The 27,754-nt window shown below is 35.0% G+C and overlaps 1 protein-coding gene across 1 annotated transcript in view; it reads left to right on the top strand.

Annotated features, from left to right (window-relative positions):
* VPS13B (vacuolar protein sorting 13 homolog B) overlaps window positions 1-27,754 on the top strand; it is a 431,388-nt gene that overhangs the window by 257,014 nt on the left and 146,620 nt on the right. Inside the window, exons 30-31 of the mRNA XM_005423449.3 lie at window positions 1,125-1,236; window positions 21,321-21,524. Of these exons, the coding sequence (XP_005423506.1) occupies window positions 1,125-1,236; window positions 21,321-21,524 (316 nt within the window). The remainder of the gene's footprint in view (window positions 1-1,124; window positions 1,237-21,320; window positions 21,525-27,754) is intronic.

A 27,754-nucleotide genomic window follows, 5' to 3' on the forward strand; every position in this document is an offset into this window, starting at 1 on the left:
GTCTTTATACTTGTTTAGCTGTAAAGCATGGTGTCTCTTTCACCAAGACATTACTGGATCTGAAGAAACCATTTTTATAAGATTATAGATTTTGCTGGTTCTTACCACACCAAGCATTTCACACTTCAGTAAAATATTTAAACTATCTTCTACTGCAATCTTGTTTTCAAAACTCATATATGAGAGTCTTGCAGAACTTCCTTGGATGTGGGAGCAGGTGTGATGTCGTTCCATCCTTGTTACATCTCACAAAGGTTTTGCAGTGAGCTGTGAACCTTCAGATGATGAACTCTTTGAACTTGCTTCACACCTGCTCAAGAGTTTCCTAGTTCATATGGAGTCTTCTGAGCACAGCCTTATCCAAGTGCTTTGTTTGTGCCTGCTGACAGAGTTAGCTTTCTACAAAAAATATGGTGCTATTTTATTTCTCAGCAGAACTTTGGTTTTTGTCTAATATGACCACTGCTTTTAAGACTGAGAAACTTTACATGTGGCTGAAATTTGAAAATTATGGAGATAAGTGGAAAGCAGAGATTTTTTTTCTTCTTGGATTAATTTTGTTACTGATGTGAAATTTACTGTCCAGCATTACATCTTGTTCTACGTATATGTGTCAGATTTCAGATTCTCTTGTTTCAGTCCTTGTGTTTGAACTTTCCATGTGCGTTGCAGCCGATTCCAAATGCTACCAGGATGGTTATACTGTGGTATCCTGTAATGTTTTACATCTAAAGATATAGGCCCATAATTAAAAGGGTGCACAATTCAGAGTGGTTTACATGCTGATATTTCAGCAAATAGTTATTGGAGAAACAAACAGATCACAAAGAATATGTCATAAAATGTCTGAAGTCATTTTGAAATATCCCCCCAAAAGTGTCAGAGAGAATGAGAAGTTGCAGAGCAGGACTCAGTGGTGTGATAAAACTCTGGGGAAATGAAATTACAATAGTTTTGTCTTTATGTATCACAGCAGGGCTATTGATTTTATGTTGCTCCTGTGCAAAATTGATTCCTTAGCAAATATTCTTCTGTACACTTTTTAAAGAAATAGTTTTCCAGTGTTCCTGCTATGTGCATTTGACTTTTAATCAAACACATATTTTCTCTTTTCCTAACTACAGCTAATCCATCAATTAAAGAAGACACTTTGGTTCTCAAGATTGGATCTGTCTCTATGGCTCCTCAGGCTGACAACCCTCTTAGTAGAGCTGTGCTCAGAAAAGACATTTATCAGTAAGTGTCAGAGGAGGGGTTTGGCTTTTCATATAAGGTCTCAGTAAAATTCATTCTGGGAGAAGTTAATTGATCAATAAAACTGGTACGTGCAGCCTGTAAAAATACTTTTCACATACAATCTTTTGATATTCAAAACCAGGTTTTTCTGATTTTCTTCACTTGTGGGCTTTCAAATCCATTTAGACAAATCAAGTTCTGCTGTGAAGTGCTGATGAATAACAGAATTTAAATGTCAAATCACTATGAAGTTTAAACTCACAGATGAGAACATTTTAAGAGGCTTTCTTTTATTCAGCTGCTACTAAGTTCACCTTAGAGAAAAGGAAATTTTTCGTGACTTCCAAAGTGTTCAGTAGCCATATAGTGAGAAGGAGATAGATCTTAATAATATAAATGGTAAACATATATTCAAACTGTAGGATTCTTGATGTCATGTAGATCAAAGCTTAAAGGAATGCAAACTTCTAAGGAGCTCTTTCCCAGTAAACACATTTTCTGTGAAAATGTCATGCTCTGGATTGTGTCACTAAGTATGTGCAAACCACAGTAATCATATATAGGCAGCAAAACTGGTGAACATATGTAATCAACATGATAAAAGTAATATATGATCCTTAGTAGAGCTGGCACTGTTGCCAGACATGAAAGTAGGGTTGCAAATAATACCAAGTGAGAAAAGTCACAGAAATACAGATGAACAAGTGTCTTATACTTCCCGTTGGTCTGTTTTTCAGATGTGGCAATATTTTTAACTACTTCATAGTGCTCTTCCATAGAAATTACACACATCAAAATCTTTTCCCAGCAGTAAAACATTTACTGCCTAGAAAATGACAGCAAGTTTTACTTTTGTCAAGACTAGGATTTTTAGGAGACCATGAAATATCTCCAGTTTCACTTCTGATCACTTAGAAGTTGTAAGAGAGTCTTTTTCTTCATATTTCCATGTGGAAGCATTTAAATTAATGGGTTTGCTTGTATGTTTGGTTATAGTAGTTTATCCTTTTTCTTTTTTTTTTTCCTTTTGTTTTTAAATGAGCATTTTATCTTTTGTATTATGGAGCTTTCATGGAAAAAGTCTTGCAGCCTGGCACTAGCAGTGGCTTTGGGTGGCAGGGCCTGATCCAACTCTCCATGTGCTCATAGATGAAAGAGATCTTTCAGACATTTGTGCAGGCTCTTCCTGCTCCTACCCTTTCTGTCTGAGGAGACTCCCATCTGAGACCTGCTTTAAGAGTCAGAGACCCAAATGTAGATTCCACTCCCCTCATAGCAACAAAAACTTTATCAAAAAATGCCTGACCATAAAGTGGAATCTGCAATTACCATCTTCTGTAAGGTCATTTCAGTCACTGTGGGGAACTCTGTGGTGTTCCTTGTATGCACATTGCAAACCAGTGAATAAGCAACTCCTCTACATCTAAAATCAGTGAAGCTATGCTAGTTAACATTTTTGAGTCTCTATCTTTGCCTATGTGGCTTTACTTGAAATGTTGACATTCAGTGCTTTTCAAAGGCTCTGATGGATTATTTTGCATTATGGTCCTGTGGGTCTTATATACATAAATGTTCTAGACAAGATTTGTGCAGTGTATATTTGGTTTTCATAGTTTTAATGCAGATACAATATGCTCCAGTCCTCCTTTAGGAATCATGACACCAAATGAGTAAGGTAGAAATAAGCACTGGGCCAGAGACTTCTCTCATCTGACTGCTACTGGCATTTTGTGACCAGTCTCCCGACATTGTGCTTCCTATGTCTTTTTCTGCGTTTTCTGACATTTTAAGTGATTTCCTCAGCTTCAATGACCACTCCCCAATTTCTCATAATCTGTCAAATTTGTTCTTCTCTTTCCTTCTTTAATTATACTAGCTTTACTGTTTCTAAAACGTATCAGCACAGATCATCAAGTTACTTTGCAGTGTTTTATAGGACAATATTGAAGTTGTTAGTGGGGAGTCTTTTGATTTTGGGAAGGTGACTATCTTAATCTGTTTAAGCAAGTTCCAAGATTTTCAAAGAATAAAAATTAATAATTTTTAAATTAAAAATATTAAGATTCGTCTTTGGAGTTGAACTAGATCCATTTTCTAATTACAAAATCTTTGATCTAGAGCAAAGAGTACTTACAGAAGTGTGGTTCAAGATGTTTCTTCATTGCCTTACAGGACAGTCACTGCTGTTAGACAGCTAGAGTTCTAAGTGAAGTTAATTTCACCGTTTTTCAGGATTTTTAAAATAAAATTAGGCAAATGGTTCTGTATTGTGGGCAGGACATAGAGTCCGTATACAAGGAAAAAAAACAGTGGGATGTCATAAACACATGATGTTGGGTCTAAATATGAGAGTTCTTCTTACAAAGTATTTGCCCTTTTTAACATGCTCATGTTACTAGATAAAAAACCTGGAGCTAATACAGAATGCTTAAGAATTGAGTGGTAAGATGAGCAAACCCACACAATGTGTAGTTCATGTGCTTGGTGAAAGATTTCTTAGCAGATATTAACGGAGGTACAAGTAGTACAATATCTAGTGTAAGACACTAAAAAAATTAATTACAGAAGCCTGTTGGTTACTGAAGAATTAGCATCTGCAGTATTCTAATAATGCCAACATGTCATCTTCAGTCTTTTTCCAACCTCTCTTCTCTAATTTGATGCTGCTGCTTTTAATAGAATAAAAGAAAATAAATTGTTGTCTGAACCACTGTCTTTACAGTGTTTCTGGAGTGGGGATACAAACTTAATTTGTGGTGTCACTTTGCTTTAAACTGTCTTCTGTTTAGGCCTGAACTACAACCACATGCAATTAGTGTCACTTTTGTAGTGCTTCATGAGAAAGAAGAATTTTTGCTTCTCATTTAGAAATTGTTCTTTTAGGAAAGGCTGAGAAACATTTTCATGGCTAGAGGCTGAATAGCATTTCCAAACATCTTTTGAATTTGTCTCATAAATTTATAAATGAAAAGCTGAATGTGCTCACATATCATTAGTAGAATGCCAGTCCGTGAAAGGTAAGTTTGGTAGGGCTGCAGGTCATACTAAATAAACCAGACCACTTTTGGCCTGTAGGCTGAGGTGACTCCATCTAGTATGTCTTAGGAAAAAGAGCTTACATGCTAACTTGGAGAGAGAGCTAAACTGAAAAGGGGATGTTGGAAAAACAATGTGCCTCAATCATTTGGGCACAAATATAGTTTCAGGTGATTATTGGAAGTTGGAAAGAAATGTATTAACATTGTAACTTCCATTTTCCTATACTGTATAAAAAATTAGTCTTAGAGTATTTTCTCCAATAGAAAATGGACCAATTTAGTTTTGATATTAATATATAGTAAAGAACAATAAATGCGCCACAACAGCAAATTAAGGACTCCTGAAAGCAGTATGGTGACACATTTCTCTATGGTGGCAGTAAGAGACAATGTCTTTTTTGATTTTTTTCCCTGCTAAATTGTAGCAGTTGGTTTTTTGCTTGTAATGGTTTTTCATGATTCTCTGATTCTTAAACTTCAGCTCCAGATGTATTTGTGTTCCACAAATATTACCAGAATTGTACATTGCCATCAAGAAACTGCCAGTTCTGTTGATTGGAAGATTATCAGATTATCAAAAGGCCTTGGGATGGGGTCAGGGAGCAGATAAAGGAGGGGTTTTAGATAAGAATGCAAGTAAGGTAGTTGCTTAGCCTGGCTAAAGGGAGGGAAGAGCAGTTAATTGAAACTGTGAATGAGTCAGTCAGAGTAAATGAAGTTTCTGCTAAACAATGAAGGACAGAACTATATTTTTGTGGGCTTTAACTATTGATGAATTTTTAAGAAGTGTGTACGTTGGGGTATGAACAGTGAATAGCACTAGTTGTACTAAGCTACCAGCAGAAGTAGGCACTATCAAAAGGGAAATGGTTGAGAAAATTTCCTCACAAGACCCAGAAATTCTGGTTCTCTGACTGGAAAAATGAGGCGAGGTAGATGCATGGATATGCTTAAATATGAAGCTGAAATTGAGATGATGTTTAGGTCTGCTTCTGTTTTGGGATAAGGGGCCCATTACACCAAATACTGTGCAAATGCTCTGATGGATTATAGACGTAACTGCTGATCATCCCCAACGGGGTTGTTTTAGCAAACTGTCATGGGACAATAGTAAATGGAGTTTTAGAGAGTACCCATGAACAGACTGAGTAAAATAATGTTGAGTTACAATATTGTAGTGCAGAAATGAAATTGCTGACAAAGAGCTCAGCGACTAGAGGCTGATTGGAGGCTGTTGTGTAAAGGTCTTACTTATAAAGTCAGGAATAATACTACCCAACGATCAAGTTCTGGGAGTTTAGGTAAGAAGAATCCGAAGCTTTCCTCAGCTTGGCCAATAAAGAACCTAATTGTTGTCCACGCTCTGGATTCATCATTTTTGAGATCCAAGGATTTCATTCATGTCATATATCAAAGCTTAATAGTCCAGCTCTGAGTGTTCTATGGTCATTTTCATGTGTAGATCTTTCATAGATCAAAGCATAAAGCTGTTCCTAGACTGTTTCTAATTTGGGAATGTAAATGGAAATTCTTTAGCCATGCCCCTCCCCACAAAAACAGTACATGTAAAGAATTTACTTATGAAAAGGTAGCTGCAGATTTTATTATTTTTTCATTTAAATTTTTATAAATGCAAGCCTTTTCTTATTGTAATTTTTTCATTTTCGTAGTTTACTGTTTTTCACTCCTTAACTCTCAAACATTTGCAAATAGCAAAACAAAGATATTTTCCTTATAGAATAGCTGCTATTTTTCTTTATTTCAAAGAACTCCATCTAGAACATCCTTGTAATAATCATGTAATGCCCGTTCTTGGTTTACAAAAATCCATCAGGGAAATAAGGAGTAATAAATATTTTTTTTGTCTGTACTGATAGTGCTGGAGTGAAAGGAAGGAAAAAAAATGATTCAAGGAATTTCTGAAAGAAGCACATGCATAGGCAGCAGTCTGTGTGGAAATCTGTTTTTTCTTTCAAATGTGGTTTGGAAAATCAAATGCTTTTCAAAACTTTTCAACAGCACCCACATCTGTAAGCATCTTCTCTTCAGAAATATTTTGACATGTTTATGTTTGAAAAACTATACCTTGAAATTATTGTTCAAAAAGCCTGGATTTTCTATAACTTTATTATGCGTAAAAAAGTTACTTTTTGATATCTTCCTTTTCAAACCAAATAACAGTTTAAAAACTGTTTGGTTTTTGCATAGAAGTTAGCATTAAAAATAGCTAAATGTTTCCCAGATTATGGACCTAATATGCATATTTCCTTTTATTGAGGAAATAACTCTTCCTTTTAAGAGTTGATTATTTTACAAAGGTTCTATTAAGACTTATTTTCTATTTTACCTATTTTTGTTTTCAATACGTCTGCAAGATTTATCTGCTAGGCAAACAAGGAGTTAGCTAATGCTGACCAGCATTTCTTCTTCTCTGAATAAAGGCAACAAAGATAATCAGTGAAAAAAAATGCATGCACACAGTTTTTGAGGGAAGTGTGAGCTGCTTATTAAATTGTCTGTATGTACCACAAGGGATTAGGAAAAGTATCAGCTTTAGTATGTGGTAAAGTCACTATCACAGTTTTTCACAAATTTCAAAATGATTACAACTGCAGGGTGATGTTATATAGGAAAAAACATTTGAGAGAAGAAATTATTAGTGTTTTAAAAAGTATATATTTTATTCCATATCAATTGTGAAATGGGATTGTGTTAGCATCCTTTTAAGTTCTTATCTATCTGTGTTAAGGAAAAAAAATTGTAACAGCAAAGATTTTGAAATCGCTCGCATAATTTATTTGCTAATTTTTTTCAGATTTCAAACAAGGATGATTTTATTTCTGAAGATTTTTTTAACAGGATTCTCTCTGCATATAATTTGAATATACAATCTTGTTTCTTTTTGCATTTAATAATCTTTAGAATTAATAGTTGTTGAATTGGGGTGTAAATCAAAATTTTTATAGTAATTCCAATTTCTGAATATTTTTCTTTGCTGTGGTACTTGATCACGTGTTTTTTAGCATAAAGTTTCTAAAGACTTAAGAAAATAATCTTTATCTTCTGTAAGAATCCTATACTACTCTCTGGAGTAGGGCTTGGAAGTCTTTTCCTGCTTTACATTTTTCTCTTCTTCTGTGTTTAGCAGAGAGGCCAAAAAAAAAATCTGCTTAGACCTTTTACCCAACAAAATATTCATATATATGGATAGCATTACATGCAAACACCACTCCTAATTAGCATTGGCATGTTTAAGGCTATTGCAGCAGTTATTAATTTAAAACTCTCAGTGGAAACTAATTGTAAAATAACAGCTGGAACTGCCCATTTAGTTTCAGAAATGTGGCTTGCTAATTATCTAATACCAAAAGCTATTCAAAGCTAAATTTATATTTGGAATTTGGCTTTTTAGATGTTCAGCTTTAACCTTGAAACTTGTTTTTACTTGAGATTTCCTTGTGAGTTCTACAGGAATCTTCAACATAACTAATTTTCCTGAATACATAGATTTCAAATACATTTCCTTATAATGTAATATTTTCAAAAGAAAATATTTTTTACAACTTTACTTTTCTCTTTAATTGATAAATTTAGTCACTGTGTTCTCCATACACATACCTACTTTATATTTTTTCTTTCACTTAGTAGCACAGAACTTGATTCATACAATAAGTTTTAATTTCTTTATGCAGTTCCTCAGAGAAAGGAAATTGAAATATGCTTCATAGATACATTCCTGAGCAGTGGCATTATGTCATTTAAGCATCCATTTGTAGTTAATCAGGATTGCATTTTTGGAAACCTTATTAAATATGTTAGAGGGAGAAGAAAAACACGTACGTATCATTAAAGAATGAATTCAAAGGAATAACCAATTAATTTAAACATATCAAAGTTAAAACACACAGAATTGATAAAGACATTTTTAAAGTCTAGTAATTCTTAAACAGTGCATATATTAAAATATTTTAATATAAAAAACAGTGACCTTCCTCAATGATTTATTGTTACTTTCAACTTTGTTTTGAGTACTTAATATACATTTTATCTGCAGTGCTCTTCCCTTCTGCTTCTGGCTTGTTTGCATAACTGGGTTCTTGTCACTAGCTGCATCCTGTGTGATTTAGAACTAAATTGGGAATGAGTTTCCAGGCTCCCTTTAAACTGGTTTGTGTGTTCAGGAATTTCACAGGTTGGACAGTTTAGTTGTGAACTTAGGAGCCAGGCATCAAGGATGCATCTCTTCAAAATGGAGTCTATAAAGTCTATGTACTTTATATGATTTACTGTAGCATGTACTCCATTTCTTTCATTTAATATGATGCCATCATTAAACAGCTTAAGGTCAGAAGTAAATAGCAGTTTTAAAGTAAAACTTCACAAGGGCATTGCTGTCTCTGCTTTACTCATGTGCTGTACTTTGTTCTATAAAGATTTCTCAGCTGTGTGTGATCTTTACTGTATCTTCTGCAAAGTCAAGGTTAAGTTAGAGAAACACAGCAGGCTGGACTCAGGTTCCTTGGTCTTCTGATACTTCTTGCTGTCTCAAATAATGTTTTAACACTAATCAGTATTTTCTGTGTGGCATATGCAGATCTTGCCATGTGAAATTCATACAATCTCAGTTTTGAAATCTGTAATATGTTTAGGGTGACTGAGTGGAGGGCAGATTAGGATTTCTTTCATTTGTGCTAGTTTGAGATGCTGTTTAACATGTTTTTTCCTGTTTCCTTTTTTTCCCAAAAAACTACAGTTCTGCTGTCATGAAGGCCAATCAAAATAAAATCAAACGAATTGTTTGTGTTTTTGGTTAGTTCTAATCCTTTTAAACTTTTTATTGTATTCTAGATATGGAAATGCTCCTTTTCCTAACTTCTTGCCTTGATGTTTCCTAGTCCTAAGATTCTAAATACTTGTGTGTGTTTTTTATCTTGAGACCTAAGGTTATTGCACTTGTTCTCATCTTCTCCCTAGAAGCATAATTTCTTTTCCTTTTTTTTTCCCTCTATGTCTGCATATTTTGACTGAACCCCTCAGAAATCTCCTATCTCTTTCTCTTTAACCAGCACTGAAAACTACCTCCTTCATTGAGATCAAGTCTGTACCTGCTTCCCTTAACTATAATAACGCCCCTCTCTCCCATTTGAAAATATTTTCCGAACTGTTAATTCCTCCCTAAAGCAGTTCTTGTTTTATCACAGGGGTGAGAAAACATGTCAGATATTTGAAGAGTTCTTTGAGTAGAGAGGTCTCTCATCCTCCCATCCAAGCAAGTGATGTACAGACCATCCATGCCCAGTGAAGGGACTAAAGGAGTAAAGTGTGGCCCTGGGCTTCCTTGGGGCTGCCAGAATGGAGTGAATGTCATGTCAATTTTTTAACAGTACTGTATCCATGGTTGTTGGGCAATGAGTTTTGTGCCCATTTAAATTGTAAATCCAAATTTGAACTCTTTTAAGATCTACTTCTTCATGGTGTTGCTGTTTATACTTGTGTATAAGGAACAGGCTGAGTGACCTGAAAGAAATTTTAAAAATGGTGGGGCCATCAGGCAATTGTTTTCAGTGAGGTTATTATCCAGAGCCTATTTATTGTGTAGGCACAGAAGGATTAGCCCTGGCAAAAAGGTGTGTGTTACCAGCTTGGGCATGGATCAGCTTCATCTGCCATCATGATCTTGCCTTTTGAAACAGCACAGAATTTGATGCAGTGTACTAAGAATTTTTAAATAGTTCTCAGTTTCAACATTGACATTATTAAATGGACTGTAACAGTTTAAAAAGTTAAACAAGAAAGGGCACAGGGACAAAGAAAAAACACATTAAATACCACTTAGAAATCCCAGAATACCTTTCATAGTTTATGTACTCAGCAACTTTAATACAATGAAAAATTTTCAGATAAAACTGGCAAATAAAAGGTAATCCGAAAGATGGAGTTATTTTTTACGTGAGTAGTGTTTTGTGTTTTATGTTTTATGTTATAAAGCAATGTTACTGAAGGTTTTACATTTCTTTAAGTTACATCCCTTTAATCTTTCTTTTTCTTAACAAGTAGCTTTATATCGCCCCTGTTATTGTAAAATACAGGGGGGAATGAGGGGAGATGTTTGGGTTTCTGGTAACATGGGAGAAAATAATTAGCTGGCTCTTAAAAATTAATGCCACCTTAAGAACTGGAGTGGTTCCTCTGTATTAATTACTGAAGTAATGTTCCTTTGCTTTACACAAACTCCTTACAGTTTTTTCCCAGATTCTACTTCACAGACTCTTAAAATATAGGATTGAATTCATATATCAAGGTTGCTTTTCTGTCTTATATACTGAAAATTAACATCTAAAGTCTTGGCTGCAGTATATAATTTATTCTAAAAGAGCTGAGGAGAGCTTTAAAAACTCTTTATTCTATACAGTTTTCTTCTTAACTGTGAGTAAATATAATTTCCATCAGCTCTTGTTTCAACAAATGCTTTTTGTTGAAAAGTATTTTCCAATAGTATATAAAGCAGATTTCTTTTCTTTGTAGCATTTTTAATTCTAACAGGATCTCAAGGTAACTATAATGCAAGTTGTGTGCTTCAGTTGCTGAGAGAAGCATATCCCGTTTGTAATGAAACATTTGTTAGCTTCTGTATACAGATTGCGGTTCATTCCGTAAATACTTGTGGGTTCTCTGATGTCCCTCACAGGGTTTTATCTATGACAAATTCATACCACAGTTCTTAAACTACATTTTGGATAGAAGATTTCTTTCTTTTGCAAAACTGTTTGCCAGTGTCTTTCATTTAATGCTTGTAAGTATTTCAACTTTGGTTTTCAATTATTTAACAAAAAGGATTATCAGAAATATACAGAATAGTAACATGTTATTTTAGCATATTTCTCTATGGGATACTCTTCCAAGCTCCCATGGCAAAATTAAATCCATGTTACTGTTACCCTGAGCAACTCAAATTTTACTGTTTAAGCGAGTATGGTTCCGAGCTCTTAACTGACTTTTCCAATAGAGATTCACTTAGCTCAACCACCTTAAGTATGGTCAAAAGTTGTGCTTAATGTTTGTTACATTTAAGGTCTTACTGTGCTATTAAACCTTGTTGTGCTGCAATAAAGAAAAAAGAAGGAAAAAGAAATTAAAAAGCCACATACAGTGGGTTTGTGTTGCATTTCAGAAGCTTTTTTTTTTTTTGCTTAAGAACAAAAAATTCCATCACTTCTTTTTAACGGTTGGTTTGTAATCTTATGGGCTTTATTAGTTGTTGGACACAAAGATAAATGCACCATTCTGCAGCCTCTCAAAACATTTTTCATGCCCACTGGTATTTTTGTTGCTAGGGTTTTGGTTTTTCTTGTGAGAAGGCAATGGCCAGCACTGGTATGTTAATGGCTAACACAAGTGCATGTTGAGAGTAATAAAATACAGAGATAGTATCAGGCATCTCTGTTTCACTGTAAATGGTTGGCATAAATCACAGCTACTCCAGTTTTCTGGCTGGTATTGTGTGTTCTTGAGCACTAAAAAATAAATGGGTGTGGAGATGGTACAAATAGGACATAGGAGTATCTACAAATAGATATGCCCTGTACTTGCAGGATAGGAACAGAAGAGGTTTGAACTCTTTCTGATAACCAAAATTATTTAACTATTGAATATTCATATATATTCAATAGATATTGAATAGTATTATTTAATCATTGTATGTGACAGTTTATCAAGAAACCGGAAGACATTTGCAGCAAATCCAGCTGCAAAGCAAACTCAAAACTTTTTAAGGTTGGAATAAATACGTGCATATATGTATTCAAGAAAAATACAGAGGAATGCAATTCTCTGGCATATCTTTTTTAACCCACGGTATTCAGACAGCTTCATTGGTTGATTTTTCCGTGTTTTTGGCATAGTAAAAAAATGCCTGATATATTATGTAACTGCAAATGTTATTAAAGTTGTTTTCTAAAAATAATTGTTGAAATCTACATTTTGTATTTTTCACACACTGCAACTCATAAGAGTGTATCCAATTGTATTTACTGAACTGGACTCAAACTACAGGTGATGGAATTTGCTCTTTTCCAGATGGGCAGTGTATTTGTTTGTGTGTTTGTATCTGCGCAGTGTCCTTGCAATTTTTTTTAGCTCCAGGCAGAAAAATAAAGCTCTTAAGTTTTCTTTGTAATCACCACTATTTAAATATTTGGGCTGCATCATGGAGTCACTGAACTACCCGACACTGGAATCTGTAGTCTTCATGGTCAATATTGTGAGTATACAGGGATATTTTGAGTAGATTTGTATCTTTTTTGTTTCTCTCTTTGCCCTCCTCCAAAAGCATATTTAGAAGTAAAACTCCTTCAATTAGTTTTGTTAGGCATAGATTCATACTGACGTAGGAGGTGCCAGTAGTCAGTTAACAATAGTCTAATGGGGTTTTAAGAAAGCAGCATATACTGGCTTTAACATGACAGATAACGTATTTCATAATTACTATGCAGTGAGGTTTTATGTCAGAAGAGTTTTCAAGGGATATTGAAATAGACAAAGTAGTGCCAGGACTTCAGGAAGAAGAATTAAAGGAAGGTTATTTTTAATACTGTGTTAGTGACATATTTTACAGTATCATATACAGTATTTCAGAAATAGTTCCAGCTTGCCATTATGAATATGATGATTCTAGAAGAAGAAGAAGAAGAAAATACAAGTGGCATCTTGAGAAACTAATGCAATCAGTGCCAAAATAAATATGAATTGACTTGGAAAGTTAAATATTCATGTTTTAGAGTAGTTTCTTGTATTGACCATGCTATAAGCATTACCAATTGCAATAGGTATGCTGAAAGTATGCATTAATACACATTGTTTAATGTAAAGGAAAGCTGGTGTTTATTTGTTTGTAATGTTCTTTTCTGCTTCAGATACACTTTGATTGATGTCCAGGTATGATTTTGATATACTGACACAGCAGCAAAAAGAAATCCTGTCCCATATCAGCTTATGAAACACACTGAGGACAGTTTGCCTGCCAGCCTGTTCCTTCTACCAAATTGTATTGCACCATTTAGAGAAATTACACTCATCAAATATGAAGGCTGTGTTCAGTGAAATTTCACCTGAATTTATAGAACATCTGAAAAAACTGAGATATTGTACCACTTAGCTAGATTTATCAATTAAGCCAAAGTGAAATTCAAGCTGAAAACAATGGGGAAATCACAAGATTATTTATCTTAGTCGTATGGTAAAGCAAGTACACACAAAATATTTAAAAACCTGAAATGAAAGATCCTTTGACTGCCAGGCAGCATTAAGTTCTGAGATAAAATCATTTCTACCACAAAAATAAGCATAAAAATCTGTCTGTATTTTGCCTTTTTTACTAGTCCCCTCTCCAAACTTCCACTATTTAGAGAAACTATTTTCCACTTGGTTTTTTTCAAGGAACATTTGGCATCCAAAAATATCATACAGACCTTCCATTGGAATTGTGCATACTTATCATTTATACAGTCTGTCAAGTGTATATTTATAGAGTGCTTCCTGAATTTGGGTGAACGTTTCAAAAGTAGAAAGAGATTCCTCAAACTGTCTAAACATTAAACAGTATAAAAATGAAAAACTGATTTTTAAAAGTTTAGACTTGCTCGTGCTGTTATTTTTGCTAAGGAATTTAAACAATAAAATGATAGAAGTAATTAAACAGATGACATCTAAATGCACAGCTGCAAACTTCAGCTTTGTTTCATCTTACACTTTTTTTGAGAGAAACCAAAATTACTTCATAGTTTACTAATACTGTACCTTGTGGCCATAGGTTCATTGATACTGTGTTCCAGAGACACCTCTAGAAGACAAGTGCACTGCAGAAGTTCTTCAGCTTCTTTGCAGGCAGTTACTGTACTGCAGCCTTTGTAGCAAGGGACTACTTTTATATGTCTGGTCACCTCACAGGATACATAGAGCATTTTTTGCCCATAGGACTAAGAAAGGAAGCAAAGTCCAATTTTTTGATGTGTGATCTGCTGTAATTCCTTTCATGTGTTTAGTAGCTTCTATATTATCAGTGCACTGCTACCAGTCCTGACCTTGGTGTGGCCCAGTTCACTAAAATCTGGCCTTCCTAAATGGGTAGCAAATGGAATTACCATAGCACCCACCTGGCACCACCACTGTAATTAATGAGGGTGAAGGGGTGTTGGTTGGTTGGTTTTTTTTCCTCTGTATAGGTATCTATTGGGTTTCAAAATAAACATATTTAAGTAGTCACATAAATCGAATAAATAAATAGTATATCAATTTTAAAATTGTAGTCACTAATTTTTATCCACATTTTATAAGTTTGCATTCTTAGAATGCTCTCAAAATGTTTTCTATGCAATTAGTTATGACATTTCAGCCAAAGTCATTTTGGCTTTATACCCACAGTATAAATTGGTAGACTGTTGAAGAGGTTGATTTTGTCATTTAGAGATATGTACTATTTTATAGAGGAGGGCCTCTCCTATTTTCCTTTGGCATGTTCTAGCCTTGCAAAGAGGGAAGCACATCCCATGGCAGGGCAGGCAAAGGGTCTGCCTAGCCCCAAATGTTCTCGTGTGCAGCATACGGAGACCTGGCAGACTCTGCTCTTCTGCACATCCATGCATCCTGTTAGACTTGTCACCTCCATTCTAACCAAGACAGTGTTTCCTGCTCCTTTTGAGGGGGTGTCAACCACACATGCAAAGTAGGCACAAACCATTGACTTCCCATCACCAGATTATTCTTCTGTCTTCAAAACCAAATCTCTCTTCTCTTGCGTTATGATAGCTCAATGAATGACAGTCCTTTTATAAAATGGTTTGGCATTAAATAAATACCTGTATGATTCGGTAGTTGCAGTTGATGAAACTGGTGAAATAGAGGACACACAGTAGTTAGAGAAATGTGATTCTAATTTCACAGTTTTTCATCTCTGAGCAATTAGTTTAAGAACTGAGGGGTTTTTATGTGTTGTCTGTTTTTAAGAAAAAGCTACAAAGCAATTGTAAGGGAAGACCTGTCTGCTTCAGCTTGGCAAAAAAAAAACTGCTGAAATATATTAGTAAAAGAAAATAGTATATTTGGATATTTGAGAAAAAGTTTGGTTGTTACTATAATTCTTTTCTGTAGAAGAGTTATTGCTGCACAACTAGAAAAGTCTAACAGCAGAGAGGAGATAACTCTGTTTCTAACTATCCCATCTACATATCTCAAAAGTGACTATTTAATACCGAACTTGGACATATTTAAGGGAAATACTTGTGTGTAGAGTACTATGATGGCTTTGTTGAATGTCCTGAATACCTTCTCTTAATGTCATTCTCTGTCAGGAGCCACGATTGTCATAGTAGTAGATTCTGTACTGTGCTTGAAGTATCTAGAAGCTTGGAGTAAATTCAAATAGCAGAATTCAAACAGCTTTTTCATGGTTGAATTTTCTAAACATGTATCTAACACATCCTTATTCCAGACTCTGACACAGAGGAGACTAAATGATATGTTAACATCAACTAAAATCTTAGTGCTCTTTTATGTGATTACCTGTTCTAAATGATGTGTAGATGGCTTGTTTTATACATCCAGTTGTTTTTAGGGCATGCTTATCCATGATTGAATCATCTTTTTTTTTGTGTGTGTGATTTGGAAGTACTGAGTTCCCACATGGAATTCATTGTGTTACCTAATGATCTTTGTAGCCATTTGTTGTTGTATCCTCTGCTTTAGCTTTTTTAACACTTTTACCAGTTCTTCTCTTCTCAGTGGTACTTATCTCTGCAGGTATGCAGAGCAAAAAGGGACCAGTTCCCAAGAGATAGAAGTCAGAAATTTATCCAACATTAATTTGAAAAAGGGGAAAGTTACTTGTTACACTTATATTTTTTCATCCCTGTAACAATTGTTGGAAGTAGTCTAGTGCAATCAGAAGAAAATTTTGCATATGTTTCAGTTACTGGCCTTTTTTTTCAACACAAGTAATCTACCTCTCAGCTGATTTATGCCTATGTACAAAAATAATAAACACTACAAATAATTATTAAGTTAGAACTTGTGAGTGTTGCTGACTACAAAACATATTCCATTAGACTGTAATTTATAACTTTTTTCTTTGCATTAGGATGTTATGTATTTGGCCACTATGTAAATTTAAGAAGGGTCAGTAATTTTTATTTTGCTCACAGAGCTATCACTGATGTTTTCTTTTTACAAGCATCCTGCACATATGAAGATGAACCCAGGTACCTTAACAACTCTGACTTCAAGGAATGTGTTACCTTCTGTAGATAATGTTGATGTATCTGGCTGTGCAGATCACAACACCAGGGCTAATCAGACAGAATGCAGTTGTCATTGTTAAACAGATTCCTGTAATCAATAGTATCAATACTTGCTAATCAGAAAAACATTAAGCAAAGTTGCCTTACTGTACTCAGTCTATATTTTCATTTAATGAAACATTACTGATACCCAGTCCAGAGTATGCTGCCAGCAGTTGTGGAGATGGGACAGTAGTTGTGTTATTCTGAGGCTGAGCTGGAGAGGGAAGAAGGAGCAGCTGCCAACAAAGCCAGTCGTGTGTGGCATGGTTCCTGGGGAAAAGAGGCAGAAACAGTGAAAACTGGAGTTTACTGCTGATGGCATTTGAAAGCCTGCTCTACTGATCCATAATAAAATTAATTGTTTCCAACATCCTGGCAGCTATAAAACACTGTTTGTTACACCACAAGTCTCCCTATGGACAGATTGCAGGGTGGGAAAGCAAACCCTTGTCCTGGAAGCTGTGTGTATCACTCAGTATGGCAGAATGTGTACCCAGGATCTTGTGAGGACCTTCTCTTCTTGCCTAAAGATGTCTCCTTCTCTCTTCTTGCAACATTAGAATGTTCTTACCTGCTTCTTTACTTTAATTTCAGCCTTAGTGCCCTGATTCTATGATTCTTCCTTTGCCAGTATTGTGCTCTCCTTTTTTTCTACTCATTCTTCTTTCCATCTTCCTCACAAATAATTTAATATCTCCAAATTTAGGCACATCCAGGACTTCCATCATGGGAAGTCATGCTATAGGATTTTTTTTTAATTTTAGTACTTAGATCATGTCCCTACATGTTGTGTGATGTTGGGGAAGTTCTGTTTCTCTCTGAAGGGCTCAAGTGTTAACTTGTCTGTGATGAAGACATCTATTATACCATCTATTGGGTATAATAAAAAAAAAGAGAAAAAGTAGTTGCCTTTGTTTGAAAAGCTGATTCCTGTCAGAGGTTTTACTTATAGAAGTTTAGCATTCTCCATGCCCAGTGTTGTTGCCATAGATTCTCTTGGTTTACCACGTTTTTGTTCTGTGCTCTTCGTAACACCTATAGCATCTCATTCCAGATGGAGTCCATTGTGTCCCTAAGAAACCCTTGCTTCAGTTTCCTTGTTTGGTAAAATACATTCAATGGCTTTGTCAAGGAGGAAACTTTATTGAGCTGAACTGGGGAAAAGGCAGTGAAGGTGCATTGGGTCAGTGATGAATACTGCTGTGATTTCTACAGTAGTCAGTCACATCTCATGCATAGGTGAGGGGCTTTCAGACCACATCTAGCCTGGGACTTCACAAGATTAAGCAGAAGAGGAAGGGGTCCTTTTACCTATGTGCTATAGGTTATTACATATTTATCCAAGCTTACTTTCTGTTTCTCTTGTAAATTAGGATAGGAAGGATCTTTTACCACCAGGCAAAAGCTTTAATAAGTGAAATATGGGTAGATAGGTTTGTTATCTCTATACCTGGAAGCAGAAATCATTGCACACAGAGATCCAGTAAGTACTAATAAAAATTAGCTGTTGTGTGTAAAGTCTGCAAATATTTCTTAATTATTACATAATGTGTAGTCTTTAACAGCCATTTTCCTGGCTTGTTTAGCTTTTTGTAGGTCTCAGATGAGCTGTAAGTGAATAAATTTAACTTCTTTACTGTGGGTCTCAGAATTATGCTTATTCAGCAGTATGTAGTAACTGGTTCAACATGAACTGTTGCTTAAATAAACATACAAAAAGCCTGACCCATGCAAAATCAATTTAAAAAAGAGAAAAACTTTAAACCTGTGTTTCCTGTTACATGCTTATGGTTGTCTTTGGTTGCTTGTGATCTTACTGTATTGTTGACCAGCTGTTGTATTCCTCACCACCTGCCCAAAGATTAGATGAGATAGTGAAGTTGTTTTCAGAAGAGGGAAGCAATTAAAATCATAACCCCTACAGTACCCTTCAGCTGATAAAACATCACTCTTGCTAGAGATAGAGAAGTCATGAATTTGGCTTACTCTGTTTTCCAGAATTTATTTGCTGCAAGGATTTTAAAGGGTTCAGAGTTCATACAAAGCACTTGTACTTAAGACTAGGCCAGGTTTGCTGTGGTTTAACATGCCTTCATTCTCCTAGGAAGTATATAACTAATAAATTTGAGACATACTTGAGAAAATTGTTGATGTGGAAAAACCAGAAATGAGTGCTTATGTAAATCACTGTATGTAAATTGTTGATATGGGAAACTAGAAATGAGGGCTTATGTAAATGCTTGTATATATATTACTTATTTGGGAAAAGGCTATATTTTGATCCTTGTATGAAGCTGGCATGATGCAGTTTCTGAAAGCCATAATGAACTTCATCAAAACATCAAGGCAGTAATTACTAATCCTTTTATTTTACATGTATGTATAAAATATGTGTTTCTTGAAGTGGGTTATCGATAGAAACACAGTATGCTTGGATTTCAAAAGTGTATCTGAACGATCAGAAGAAGAGTTTTATATTATATATAGGAGATTGGTAATAGTAGGATAATGCAAACATGAACTTTTATATCAGCATGAAAATATTAAAGCTGAAAATATTAGGCTGTAATATCCAAAGTGCATTAAAAAAAGATGTAGCAGACAAATGTGATACTGGCAATGCAATACACGAGTACTTTCTCTTTAAATAATGCCCTTGTATATTTTGCTGCACCTAAAGATTTTTGCCAGAGTGATTTTGTTGTGGTTTATGTTTAAATAAGTAAATTTGTGAGGGTAAGGAGGCCATTGTCACAGTGGGGAATTTCAGATTAGTGCGTACAGAAACATTGTGCTTGAGGAATTTGGTTCAGAAGGTTATGCTGAATGAGTCTAAGGAATATCTAGGTGAGCCTATTGCAAGTTATCAAGCTGCTTATTAAAGAAAAAATGAAAAATGATCACTGTGAAGTAAAGAGGAGAAGAATCCATTGTGCATGTGAAATTAGTACCATATTCTGTTTAATATACACAAGAAGATTTCAAAAAATATGTGATTTGGTGCTTTGCTTTAAGTAATATTTCGCAAAACAAATATTCCAGTATTTACTTGTATTAGACAAAGTATGAAAATAGACATTGGATCATACAATAATCTACTGTGGTGGGTTTTAAAAAAAACCTGCATTCATATTGATGAAATAATGCCTTAGAAAGAATAATAAAAGGCACAGTGGTTGTGGTTAGGTCTCTCTGTGTGGAAAGTTGACAAACACATTCTTAAGTTTTAAGAAACCACATTTAATTTTGAAATACCACTACTGACAACAGATTTTCAGTGTGTTGCTGCTAAGCACTTAAGAAAGTTATAGGGCCTACTGAACAATGCCATCACACTGCCTCTCCAGGAGTGACTTGATCAAAATGGCTTTCCTGTCATCCACGTCTCTGTGGGTACATATGATTAATTACTTAATTTTCTTAATTGCTAACATACTCCATTGGTAACAATGGCAGTGTATTAGCAGTTTCAACTGTTATTTGGATTTGGGCAGCACTGGGATTGCATTTTGAAACAGATTGCATACCTATAGTTTGCATACCTGTACTTTTGAGTTTGCAGTTTGGGATGTGCTACTTCAATAGTTATTTATATTTAGATTATTAGTATCAAATTCACACAAATTGCAGAATTATTCATTTCTTTGTGAAGACAGCAGCTGTATACTAAATCATTTTGGCCCAAGACCTTAAACAGAACAGTAGATTGGATGTCATATGCCAATAAGAACCTCAATCTTCAACGCAGATGTATGAAATCAATAAAAATAGACTACAATTTGTGATCATAGATTGAAGGAAAAAAATCAAGATCCCCCTGGTCCCTTATTTTGAAAAACAGTGATAATATAATGGTGAATTTTTTGTTATAATATCAAATGAGCAGTGCACAGAAGGCTGAATTGTTCCCAGTATAGAAAGGGCAAGATAATTTTTTTTTAGTATTTCCCAGTGCTTATTAGCAGAAGACAAATGGCAGTAGAAGACTCTTCTGTTACTGGTCACAGGTAAAATTGAATGGTCTCAGCAGCCCCCACTCATTTAATAGCTCTTGAATGTTTTGTTAAAGATGAGTCTGACTTTCCAAAACTCAGTTCAAGACTGAAGTACTTTGTAAAATCTAATGTCATAGACTTTAAAGGAATCCACAAGGAATGTGGTTCACTCAAAAATGCTTTTTTCTCACTTTTTAAAAGAATTTTATTTAAAAAACTCCGTGCTGAAATACAGTGGTAAAAGGATTGAATTGTTTTTCCATCATCTTGGAATATTCTTTTTAATTTCTATTCTTTGATGAATTTGAACAGTGAGACAGTTGGTTATACTTCGTGGTTAGACTGGTATGTAGCTGTTCTTTTTGAGGACTTGAATGTGACATCCTGTATCCATTCAGTGGATATGAATCAGTCCTACTTCCCCACAAGGCTGCTCGTATAAATCTGACTGGAAGTGCAATAAAGTTGGTGCGTTGATCTCATATCAAATTTGGTACATCTGGCTAAATTTAGGAATATGTTAATTTGCAGATCTCCCATTGAATTCCATAGGAAAGAGGCAGATGGGTACTTTTGAAGATTTGAAATTAAAATAATGCTTAGTGTAGACAAAAATGGTGAAACTGGTGCCTTCATTTTGGTAATTTGGATCTTAACGAATTTCTGATTGCTCTAATTGTGACCTTTGGTGATTTCTTTTCCTTTTTTTGACATTACAGGAGAGCACTAAATCTAGGAATTCTTCGAGACCCTGGATCAGAAGTTGAAGACAGACAATACCAAATAGATCTTCAATCTATCAACATTGGTACTGCTTATTGGAATCAGTTGAAACCAGAGAAAGAAAATGGAAAAGGAGGGGTTTTGACAGAGACTGAGAGAAATTCTCAAAATCCAGCACTTGAATGGAACATGGCCAGTAGGTAGGGATTTTTTTAAAGACTTACTCTTTTCTGAAAATACATAGCAGAAACTTTGCAGAGAGCATGCACAGTATACCTGAATTAAATCATTCAATACTGGTTTTGCTTTACATTACAAGCACATTTCCCTGGAGTTTTGGGTTAGATGTTTGAAATTTATATTACTGTTGTTGTTATGCTGTAGTTACTGTCTAGTTACTGTGTGCTTTGCTTCTATTATAAGCCCTTCTCCAAGTTACTTACTGTCTGTCCATAAAAATAACTCCAGGGCTGAGACTTCAGCTTGTCAGTCTCTATAAGGAATGGGAGGATCTGTTTGGGGTTTTTTTTGGGGTATAGAGTGTGTTTTGGTGGTGATGGTGGTGTATTTTTTTCTTTGTTTTCTAAACTTCTTTTGTTTGTATTTTTACAAGCTTGAGTAAAACCAGCTTAGACATTTCTAAATTAGAGAGAGATAAAGTAGAACATTTCCTATTGATTCTGAACTGGTTTTTGCACTTCTGTAACTAAAACCAGATGCATTTTGAAAATTAGATATTTCAGCTAAGTCTCCTTTATTGGGTATTGTATATGTGCACACAAAGCCCCACCCTCTGGTTAAAGAGGGTTGAAAGACAAAGCATGCATACACTTGCTTGCTATTTTAAATTTTGACGTTTTCAGATATAAAACTGGGGGGAGTTAATTGGTAATTTGTGAAGATTTTAAGTATTTATTTTGGTTTTAATATACCTTTTTTATACTTAAAAATTCATGCAAGTAGTTTAAAACTAAATTTTACAGACTGTGTAGCAGATTTCAGTTTTCAAACTGGCAGGCATAGGGTCTGATGGCCATGAGCAAGCTTTCAAGTAATTTTGTAGATTTAGATGCCTCTTTGCCTATACATTTAGCTATTTATTTTCATTTAAAAGTCCTTTCTATCTAATTCATGCAGAAACAATCTAATTTTTATGAAATATGTGCATAATTTTATGGTTCCTAAAGTATGATTCCTATCTCCATTTAGGGATGAGTTCCTAAAAGTGATAAAGAAAAACAGGCAGAATCATCTGGAAATAACTTCTGGTTTAATTTTCAGAAAAATGGGAGATGAGAGGACTCAGGTTTTTCTAAAAGTAAGGCAAGTTGTAGCAAAGGCTACATGAGGATGGCACACAGACTGAGCTTTGTAAGTGATGTATTGATGCAAGGCCAAGAGGGCAGATAAGCTCACTCTGGAGGAGAGCATGCAGGAAAAAGATGTGGTCAATAATAAATTCCAGTTTATCATTGAAAAATAGAGGGCAGGAAAAATAGTTCTAACCAAAGAGATGATAAAATGAGAGAGTCACAGGAGTGCAGATAAAAATTTTAACACAGAAATAGATTCTGGTCTTCATTTATAAGATCATGTGGTTCTTTACTGTCTTTTAACAATTTATCTTTTTAACTCATATAATTCCACAGAGGTTTTTTATTTTAAATTCCTAGCCTTAAAAAATGTGTATGACTTTATAGTTGGGCCTTGATGTTGGACAGGTGCGTTGTGAGGTTCTCTGTCCCAAAATTCCACATCAACTGCAATACCTTGAAAAGTAAGATGACATTAATTTCCAAAGGACCTGCAGCCAATTTGCAACTTAAGCTAGCATAGTAAAACCAGCCACTGAGAGATTGGTTTTCCTTTTGCCTGCCATTGGTGACTGAAATCCTACTGCCAGCACACTCTGGGTCTGAGCTTTGTGGTTACAGATTGATAGGAAATTCGGTTGGATTACTGAACAGCTAATAGGACAAGGGAGGCAGCTGTTACAGACAATCGTCAGTTCTCTTTTTGGTTTTTTTTCCAATAACTGCTTGGACATGCTTCCTCAGCAGACTTCCAAAATGAAGTTTTATTAGAATACAAATAAGTATGTTTGGTTTAAAATTGCTTTTGAATGAATCTTCTACTTGGATTTTAATTTAGAACAGTTGTAATTAAATACATTAGATTTTCCTTTCAGGTGTGCAATTACAGAATTTTAGTTCCAGCTTGTTTCCAAGAAAAAGTATGAATGCTTTCTTATCCTTTTGGTTTTAAATTTTGCATATTTGCTAAATTTTTTTCAGGATCTTTGCATTTTTGCTTTTTAGTTATCAGTCGGTTTTGCTATGTCTGGGTTTATTTTATGACCTGTGGAAGTGATGTGTTGAGAACTGGAAGAGCCTGCACTGATCTCTGCCATCCAGGGCACTATTTCCAGTATGCACCAAGAGGGCGGCTGCTCAATGTTTTACGTGGCGCTTACTGTTTCCAGGGCTACATTTATCTGAATATTTACTGCAAATACCACAAAAGCTTTATGCCTTAATCTAATTTTGATACCATTTTTTAGATTTCTTTAAGTTTCTTAGATATGTTTAACCTGGAACAAAATGAATGATTTTTGCTGAGTTATTTTAGGGTTAATTTCTTTGTTTGGTTTTAATATACTTCTGTTTATTCTTACCTGGTGCTCTGGTATATGAGGATCACTGGGTCTAAAGATCCTTCCTTGGAATCTATTTTCCTCATTTTTGTAATACTTGAATGCTATGTGGGGCACTATAGAATCCAGCCTATATCCAGGTTTTTCATAGTTACTTTACATAGTTTACTTTACAGAAAACTTCAGCACAGATAGATTCCTTTTCCGTTCCTATTTGTAAAAGTATTTTCGGATTATTTAAAAATAAAATGGCAAAAATTTTTAAACAAATTATATTGTAATTTAATCTACAATTGAAATTTGGCCTGGGTTTAAAATTCACATGAAGACCAAATCATTTTAAGTTGGAGATCTATGGATATCACACAAACAAGTATCTGAAGGTATTTGACATAATTTATCATTTAAATGCTTTAGCAGTCTTTACTCTGAAAGTAAATCCTTTGAATTTTCATACCACTTTTTCCAGAGTTCAGTGCTTCTAGTACTTAATACATTAAGGGGTTGTTCCCCCCCCACCTCAACCTTTACACTGCAGTTTGGAAATCAAGCTGTCATACTCTAAGACAAAGTTGTTGAATACTTGCAGGTGTTTAGTGTAAGATTCTTCAAGTGGGGCTGCAGTGAAAGGCTGGTGTGATGACCTCTGCAGGTCATGCCAAGGAGAATGGGGGACTGGAGCTCTCTGGTAGGGTGGATGCAGCCTTGCAGAAAAAAACTGTCTAGATGCTGTGCTGTACTGAGGATCAGGGATCATAACTCTTTCCATTATGAAATGTTTATACTTCACCATGGATGTTATAAAAAGCTCCCTAATGGTGTAATATATAAAAAGAATACTGGAAACAGTCAGACAGTTCTAATAAGGTTATATACAAATGAAACCTGTCCACGTTTATTCCCTTTACCAAACAGCATGTGGGGAACTGGGAGTACTTAACCGAAAGAAGTTTTCTTGATTGAAAACTGCTTTTTCAGCTTGCAGATCTCCTCCTCCCTCTCCCTCCACTCAATGGAAAAAACAACAGCCCTGAAGGAAATAAAGAAATATATCCTCTCTTGAGGCCTCACCCCCATCCCTGTGCAATCCTTCTACAGCTCCCAGCAGCAACTTCTGCTTCCTGCAGCCTGAATAAACTTTGTTTAAAAAAAAAATAATAATTGAGCTTAAACGCATTACTTCTCTGTGTGGTAATGAATTGAGTGTGGCAATATACTGTGTTACAGTTTTGTCCTTGGCATACCACCATCTGGAACAGCTCTCATGGAGTACATCAGGGAGCCAATGATCTGTTGTACAAAACTGAACAAAATACCACTGCAAGGATCCTCAGAAAGGTTTCCTGCAGATTTTTCTTTGAATAGTTTTCATTTTCATGCTTTTTTGGAAAGTTCTTGGCTGCTTGCCAACTTCTAATGAGGAAAGATCAGAAAAAATTTGGTCTCTAGATCTTTGTGTAAGGAAGTAGGGACATTCCCCTTGCATCTTTTGGAATAAAATGCAATGCATTGTTTTTCAGTTATTTATTTTAATTGTTGTCTTTTATGGTACTTTAAGTTGTGCTTGTATTCATACTGTACAAAGCCTTTCTCAGTAAGATGAGGTGTTTTATTTTTTATATCAATCCACAGCAAAGAAATGCTGCACAACATTCTTCATAAGATAGAAGTTAGCTTTACTGAGGTCTACTAATACAAAAATAGTAGTTCTTTACAGCCAGGTAGTGTACATTTGTTTATTTTCTAATTTTGGTTATTAGATGGTCCTCAAAATGTTGCTATGATATTTTGATATTTTACTGCCATGTGACATGTCTTTGCAACACCTCAGAAAGCTGAAAGGATGTGAATTAGTTGTTAGTAGTTAGATATCCTAATACATTCATAATGCATTTGTATATCAGGGATTAGCTGATTTAAACAGCTACATGGGAAACCTGCAAGAGAAAATTCTTTCATGAGTCTCAAGTTAACATGCTGTCTTAAATAACATCTTTTGAGGTTTTGCATGCTTCAACACAACTAGAGAACACTTTGACTATGTGGCCTATTTCATGCTAATATGTTTTTTTCTTTTTCACATCACAAAATTCTCCATGAGGACTCATCTTTCTGTAGCTAGTAAAATTACATGGTGCAAATATGCTTTTGATTGTTATTCGTGTATTGAATGTATACAAGTTTCTACCTGACTTAGTGAATTTTTAAGTATATAGGGGCTCAAAGTCTAGATTCAATAAGATATTATTAAGAAAAAAATACGATTAATAATAAGGTAAACATTTCCAAATTTCACATCTAGGTTATTTTTAGCTATTAGAGGCCATGTTTTCTGTTTGTTTTGCTTAGTGTTTTCCACGTGAGACTCATAGTAGTAGGACTTAGTCCTACTTGTGCATTTTCTTAGCTTATCCAGTCTCACATCATCGCATCTCCTTAATTAGGGCAACATCATCTCTTTGGCAGTCCCTCCTCTTTGTATAAATTCAAGGTGCTTCTGACTGGATATAATCAAATACTGATGATTTGATTTGATGTAATCAAATGTTTTTGCTCCCATTGCAAAATTCTGTTCTTCACCTTTTTTTCTCTCTTCTTCCCACAACATTCTTTGTCATATTAATCATTAGATGTCTTTGCTTTCACAGCACTTCCAGACCCCCTGTCTATCCATTTCTCTTTTCATGTCTTCTTGCATTTGTTTTGACTCATCTACACTCCCTGCTCCTCAGACCTCTTCAGCCACTTACCAAGACCAACATGTTCAGTGTTTCAAAGAGGCACTGCCTTGCTCACTCCTGTGTGTTATAAAGGTGTTTTCTGTGAACATTCACACTGTTACTGCAATGCTTTATTCAAAATCCTTCCCAAAATTTAATTTCTAGTGTACTGTAATATAAAAACCAGGAGACAGGTTGCCACTGTATGGATATCATTACCCATGCTGCTGTTAGTAGTTTACCTTTGCTTCCCTGTCTGTCGGTGTGTTTTTTCTTATACTTAAATTGTAAGCCTTTGAGGACAGAGACCATTTTCCTCCTGTGCTTTTGCAATGTGGATCTGTGGTCCATAACCGGAGTTTGTGTTATTGTGCAGATAAAGCCCAAATTCTGCACTAAGGCACCTCCAAACCTTATCACAGTTGCTTAACTGCCTTGTTCCTTTGCGTTAGCATATGGTCTTTCAAATGCACTTACTTTTAAGTGTAGATGATCAACTGCTTTAACATCTTTAAAATACTAGCTTTTCCTTTTTTTTCCAAGACAAATATATAACAGATGCATAAATGAACCACGGAATGAATGTGCTGCAGACATTGAGCCATCATTACACTCTTCACAATCAAGTTTTTTCATAAGCTCATGTGGCGTACACCTGTGTTAAGTTAGCCTTGCACTTAGGTGCAGTGTGGAAGACTCAATAATTCAAAGTGGAATTTGTTTCTTTGTTCCTTTTGTACTCTTTCTCATATCCTCTCCCTTCATTATTTACTGTGCTCTGTTTGCCTTCTGTTTGTACTTACAATTATTTTCCTAATACTTGATTTGGCTGAGGTTCAAATTCACCCACAAGAAATTTAGAAAGTAGTAAGTAGAGCTGGACAAGGATAGCACGTAAGGATGATTTTAAAAATAAAATAAAATAAAGCACTAATCAATATATATTACCAAAAATGTCCTTTAAGATGCAGTGTACTGGGTATCTACTAGTAGAAAATATGAAAATTAAGAAATGGGAATATGCATAAGCTGAAAAATAATTTGATCAGTGATTGAA

The sequence above is a fragment of the Geospiza fortis genome, unplaced genomic scaffold (assembly GCF_000277835.1).
Source record: "Geospiza fortis unplaced genomic scaffold, GeoFor_1.0 scaffold200, whole genome shotgun sequence".
In the NCBI taxonomy this organism is placed as follows: Eukaryota; Metazoa; Chordata; class Aves; order Passeriformes; family Thraupidae; genus Geospiza; species Geospiza fortis.